Genomic DNA, 6,668 nt, shown 5'->3' on the forward strand with positions numbered 1-6,668 from the left:
AACTGCCAGTGGTCCCTGAGCTAGAGGTGGGGGACACATGAATCTCTTCCCAACCCGTGACAGAATGTTGATGGTCTCATCTGGCTCAGGTCTTAGGAGAACACATTTTTTAGACAAGGTTTCACTACATTGACCAGGCTGAGTTTGAAATCACAGAGATATGCCTGCATCTGCCTCTGGAGTGCACCACCATGCTTGGCTAGAACACTTTTCCATATTTACTTTTCTTCTCTATCCTAATTTGATGACCCTAACCTTCAGAGAGCTGCATTGGGCTGTCCTCAAGAAAGACTTCCTAAACTGACCTAAGGTCCCTCATCAAGTGGGGCATGCATAAAAGCAAAGAGAAGGTCTATGCCACAGATGTATGAATGGCAGGCACCTTAGCCACTGCAGCCATCTTCTCTGACACAGAAGTTGAACTATAACTCTTAAGACACAAACCAAGATATAAAGGGCCCTATCCAGATAAGGTGGACAGCAGGCCTCAAATAGGGTTCTATGAAAACACAGTGGGCTTGAATGCAGACCACTGCCAGTGCCCCTCCCCCATACAGTAGCAACAGCAGGGTTGCATGGGAGTTCTTAAATCAATACAGAGATGAATGTGGAAGTGCAAACCTATGATCCTAGTCCTACCTTGGGAAGCTGATAATCAGGGGGAAAAAAAAATCACTGTGAGTTTGGGCCATCCTGGGCTACACAATAATACCCTAAAAAGGCAAAGAAAACACCACAACAAAAGCAAAATTGTTCCCAACTACACCATATATATCTTTGACTATGAAAAAGAATCATCTTGCTCGTCCGTCCACAAACCACACTCCAAGGAAGATCACAAGCACTTCCGTGTGTACATGCAAATATACAGGTAAAAGCTGATTAATATATCGGGATTGTCTCACTGGCCTCCCCAAAGGTTTGGCTAATTACATTACCACCAAAAGGTCAAGCTGCTCACTCGTGTCCACTTCATAATGTAATGATATGCCCATTTCAATATCTTTTTGTATGGTTGAGGCTGAAAATTTTACAAATAAAAAAATCCTTCTTTCACTCTTTAGGTTCTTTGCCTGTTTTTCTACTAATCAAGGGCTCTTCCCTTGTGTCTTCCTGAAGCCCCATGCTGAGTCTCGTGGTGCATGCCTGTAATCCCTGCACTTAGGAGACAAAAACAAGAGAAATGCCCACAGTAGTTCCAAGCTAGTCAAGGCTACAGTGCAAGACTCCATCTCAGACAGAAGAGACGTGGGGCTCTGGCTCTGTTGGAGGAAATCTGCCTCACATGCATTAGTAAGGTTCAATCCCTACTGATGCCAAAAAGAAAACAACAACAAAGGCTATGTATGTATGTACCAAGAAAAATGCCTTTTTCTCATGTGCTACAACCCCGCCCCACACACTTGTCTTTTAAATCTTTTAAAAATTGTATGTGCGTATATCTGTACATGTATGTGTGTATATATACATACATGCATACATACATACATACATACATATACAGAGAGAGAAAGAGACAGGGAATGTAGCCCTGGCTGGTCTGATCTGGAATTTGCTATTTAGACCAGGTGACCTCAAACTCAAGAGGTTCACCTGCCTCTACCTCCCTGAGCACTAGGTTTAGTGTGAGCCACTGCATAACATGTAAAACTCTTTTAAGTATTTTCTTCCAACATTTCTTTATGTGTGTGCTAGACACACGTACTACCGCACATTTGTGGATGTCAGAGGACAAGCTGTAGGAGTAGGTTCTCTGCTTCCACTACATGGGTCCCAGGGCCTCCCGAGTGCTGGTATTAAAATATGTGGGCCACTCCCACCTAGCCAAACCTTTTTTAAGTTTCATTTTTATTCTTGTGCTTGTGCCTCCTCTGTGTACACTGTGTGCATTCATTGCCAGTGGAGGTCAAGAGATGGCAGTGGAGCCCCATGAATTAGGGTTATGGGTGATTATGAGCCACCTGATATAGGTGCTAGAAACTCTCCTGTGAGAGCAGTAAGCTCCTTCAGAGAGAGAGAGAGAAAGAGAAAGAGAGAGAGCCAGTCTTTTTGTGTGCACATGTGTCATAACACACATATGGAGGTCACAAGACACCTAACTTCTGGTAGACAGTTTCTTCTCTTATGCTGTGGAACCAGAGATGGAACTTAATGCCCTCAGGCTTGGCAGCAAGGGCCTTTATCTGCTAAGCCATCTCACTGTCCCCATTCCTGTTTTGCAGGCAGGATCAGTGGTCCAATGACACGGTAAGTTTTGAACTTGTGGCCCTTCCACCTCAGCCCCCTGAGAAGCCGGGATCACAGGCTGCACTGTCATCTTCAATTCCATACATTTTCAGTCATAAGTAACAGAAAATCCAATTCAAGCTGAACCAGAAGGACCTGTATGCCCACTAACACTGGATGTGCAGGGGTAGGCCAGACATCAGAGCTTCTCCAGGATGGGCCTCTGTGCATCTACTCATCCCGGATGGGCGTGCAGACAGCTCCGTCCAGAAGAAAAGCAAAATCATGGCTCGGTTTGTTGTGGGAGGGGTAAACATTGCTCTAGGGAAGGAATTTTGACAACACCCTCCCTCAAAAAATACGGTGGAGAGTGATCCAGGAGGGCAGCCAGCCAATGATATCAATCTCTGGCTTTTCATAAACGCTTGTGCAGACACCCACACAGACATGTACATGCACCACACACACATATGCAAGGAAATGTTGTGCCATCAGCAGTGATACTTGTGCAGCCGTGGAAACAGTAGGAAACTCTCGAGGGGCTGGGAGACGGCTCAGTGGTGAAGAGCACCTACTACTCTTGCAGAGGACTTGAGCTTGGCTCCTACCATCTGTGTAGAGTGGTTCATAATCACCTGTAAGCCCAGGTCCAGGTCATCCCAACCCATGCCCTCTTCTGACCACAGCTGGCACACACACACACACACACACACACACACACACACACACACACGCACACACACATTTTAGAAAAACAAAAACAAAAACAAACCACTAAATACACTCTACGTGGGTGAACTGTATGGCTGTTAAAATAAAAACCAGGTTTCACACACAGAATGTGGCTCTTTACCTCTCATGCTGACACACACGATGGCCAGCACAGTGCATATAATAACTGCCAGAAGAACAAGGAGAACGATCAAGTAAGTGCTGAGCAAGACTCCGCCGGGACAGTCCAGCTTCCTTCTATGCATGAGATACAAGGTCAGACTGGCAATCCACCTGTGGATCAGGAAGAAAGTGGCTTTACAAAACATGATATGAAGACATGAGGGAAGTTAATATTCTCTAGAACAAGGTTAAGGTTCAACGCGGAAGACAATTTTCATCAATAAAAAGTCTACCCAGAGCCAGACTGTTAGCACACATGTGGCTTTCTGTTCTCATTCTGTACGTGCTGTAAGCCATGTACCTGGCAAAGCGTTGTCTGCCTGTGATCCCAGCACCTAAGAGGCAGAGGCAGGAGAATTGTGTATTACAAGCCACCCTAAGCTGCACAAGGAGCCCCCACTTCAAAAGCAAACAGGCTGGAGATAAAGCTGGGTTAGTAGAATGCTCACCCGGTATGCAGGAGCCCTTATGTTCAATCCCCAGTGCTACATAAACTAAGTGTGCACAGCTGTAATCCCAGTACTGGGGAGGGCGAGGCAGGAGGATGAGAAGTTCAAGGTCATCCCACAGCGAGTAGGGGAGTTTGAGGCAAGCAAGGATCATGTCGAGGGTAGGCACGCTAGGACCCTTCAGGAAAATACCCATCATGACTTAGAATCATGTGGCAAAGTACGTTTGCTGAATTATTTGCAGGAGGATTTGTATGTGTGTAGTCAAACAATATTCAATTAACAATAGCTAACATAATCCAAAATCAAGCAAGCAGGAAATTATGAAAATAAGGTTGGGTAGGCGCTGATAAACTCAAAAGGAGAAGTCCTGTGGCCTCCTGACTACATTTGGTAATTCAGCAGTGAACAATGACAGACAGCAGGGACCTCCTCAGGTATCAATGACTATAACTCCCTAGAGGTGTTTCAGCAGAAGACAGCACTGCTTAGCAAGAATGCCCTTTTCTTTCTTTCTTTTTTTCTTTTTAAATTACATTTATTTACTTATTTGTTTGGGGAGGAGTGTGCCATGGCATGCCTGTAGCAGGAAGTCAGAGGGCAACTTGAAGGAGCCAGTTTTCTCCTTTCACCACGTGGGCCCTGAAGATAGATAGCACTTAGGTCAATGGGCTTGGCAGCAAGTAACCTTATCTACTGAGCTATCTTGTTGCTCAAGACTGTCCTATTACAGATTAAAATGCCAAAGCCAAAGCCCTACGAGGTGTAATTTGAGGTGATGGGGATTTAGCTCTGTTGTAAAGCACTTGCCTAGCATTCAGGAAGCCCTGGGCTCAAGCACTAGATGGGAAAAATGAGTCAGGACTGGTCTAGATAACTCCTGCCCCTCCTTTTTGAGATAGGGTCTTGTGCAGCCCAGGTGGCCCCCAACTCACTTTTTACCCTTGAGTGAATCTGAACTGCTGGTCTTGCTGTCACTGCCTAGTCCTGGGATTACAGGTGTGCAGGTGTGTGCCACCATCACTTTTTTGTTGTTGTTGTTGTTGTGCTGACTATCCAGGCAAGACCTCACTTCAGTACCTGGTTTTTGCTACTTTGTGGGTTCTTCTTTTTCCCACCCTTTATTCCCACAGTTTCACCCACTAACACCAGATAGGAGAGAAACAAAGAGAGCAGAGAGGAATTATGATTGTTTCCTTTTGTTTCTCCTTCTTTGATCCCCCCCAGCTGCTAACAAACTGCAACCAAGCCTCATGGTGCTCTGGCATTTATGTACCCTCTGAAATGCTCCCAGAATCCCTAATGTCACACAATCGCAGAATTATCTGCTGCTGGCAAAAAGACACTTCTGCTAGAGCATGAGGCAAATCATAGTCTGTTCCTGCACCGCCCAATACCCCCCCACACTCGGGGTTAAAAACGAAAGCACATTCTTATCAGTGTTTTTAAAAGAACCCGAAATTCCAGAATTCTCACCACAGGCCTCCTGCATGCTGGGTGAGCACTATTAAAATGAGTTACACCGTCAGTCCCTAGATAACTTTTTCTGTCACTCTTGCAAACACCACGGCTCTGTGTCAGGAGACAATGGTAAAACGATGAGGAAAAACCCCGCCCCGAGAAGAAGAAAGTTTCTAGAAAGAGCTCTTATGTTCCCATTCCTTTCCCTCTGGAGAAGGCTCCCCCTAAAAACGCTCTTCCTCGTTGCCAGGCACCTGACTGCACGCCCTAGCGGCGTTCCCCCCTGAGCAGAACTCCGTCTGCAAAACCAGCCTGTTACACTAGTTTCTGCGAACTGCTCCGTAACTGCAATTTCCCACATTTCTGTTTTGCAGAGACAGGTTACCCTCCCAGCAAAAGGACGGGAGGGAGGGATGCACAAAGTTCCGGAGCCGGGCTCTAAGGAGGGACCTGGAGGCGACGGCTTTCGGATGCTCACGCTTCCCTCCCGCTCTCGCTGCCAGGACTGGGTGCCGCACCCCCGCGTTCGTGCCCTGCAGCGCTGCAGCTCCGGGACACCTGTCAAGTGCACAGCGCGACGGCACCCACGTCCTCGGCGCTGGCAGACCCCGCTCGGAGGGCGCGGCTGCCCGGTGAGCTCCGAGAGGCGCGACTTCGGTCGCCCTCCTCAGCGACAGCGCGCCCTCCTCGCCCGCACGGCGGCCTCACTCACCACAGCACACGCAGGAACAGCTCGAAAAACCCGGGGAACACCAGGTCGTCGCTGGCCAGGGACCAGCGCCGGCCGAACAGCACCATCCCCGGCATGGCTGCACCTCCCAGCGCGCCGGCCCGAACAGCGCGCGCCCTTCGGCATCCGCTGGCTGACTGGACCCCGGTGGCGCGCAGGCGCACGCCTAAGTCAAAGGCTCGCGCATGCGCCCTCCGGCCCGGGGCCCGAGCACGCGCATTGGCTCCATCCGGACCCGCCGACCCGGAAGTCAGCTGCCGGCTGTTGCCTGGGGGTCAGAAGTGTGAAGGCCGTTCCAGTGTGGTCATTCTGTTTAGTAGCTGAGGACTCGAAAGACTTGGGGAGGGTGATCTCCCCAGAGAGCCGCGCCTACTAGTAGCGGAGCTGGGACGTATGCTTGGGTCGGCTTTGCTGTCATCTGGGACTCAAGACTTGCCGAGTCCAAGGCTAGGTGAACCGTGGTCCAAATTATGTTTAAGACTTGCAAGGCTGTCTTGAGCGTAAAGTGTGTGTCAGCTCTTCTCAGACACCTTTCTTGCAGTCTTCCATCAAAAGCTTGCAATTCGTGTCCGTGTTCCTACGTCCTCTATCTGCTATCCCCCACATTAGGTTCATTTTAGTTCCCCAATTTTTGTGTGTTGGTGGTGTGCGTGTGCATGTTTCTGCATGTGCGTAGATGCGCGTGCTCGTGTGCTCAGGCATGCGGAGGGCTGGGGTCGACAGCTAGAATCCTACCCAGTGACTCTTCCACTTTATTCACGGAGGCAGGTTGTCTCAGCCGAACACAGAGCTTGCTGATGTGTCTGGCCTTGCTGGCTAGCTGCAGATGGGGATCTTCCCTTCCCTTCACAGGCTGTAAGTACAGGTGCCGCCACGCCCCACCGTGCACTTGTGTGAGTTTCTGGGTC

At 48.9% G+C, this 6,668-nt stretch overlaps 1 protein-coding gene across 2 annotated transcripts in view; it reads right to left on the reverse strand.

Annotated features, from left to right (window-relative positions):
• Positions 1 to 5,897, reverse strand: part of Daglb (diacylglycerol lipase beta) — a 37,591-nt gene extending 31,694 nt beyond the window's left edge. For both annotated transcript variants that reach the window (XM_055598635.1, XM_055598634.1), the window contains exons 1-2: positions 5,743 to 5,897; positions 3,080 to 3,231 (exon numbers count right to left, since the gene is read on the reverse strand). In XM_055598635.1, coding sequence (XP_055454610.1) covers positions 3,080 to 3,231; positions 5,743 to 5,837 — 247 coding nt within the window. In that variant the 5' untranslated portion in view covers positions 5,838 to 5,897. The remainder of the gene's footprint in view (positions 1 to 3,079; positions 3,232 to 5,742) is intronic.
• Between the last annotated feature and the right edge of the window lie 771 nt (positions 5,898 to 6,668).

This window comes from Psammomys obesus, unplaced genomic scaffold (genome assembly GCF_907164565.1).
Source record: "Psammomys obesus unplaced genomic scaffold, mPsaObe1.curated_primary_1811, whole genome shotgun sequence".
Classification (NCBI taxonomy): domain Eukaryota; kingdom Metazoa; phylum Chordata; class Mammalia; order Rodentia; family Muridae; genus Psammomys; species Psammomys obesus.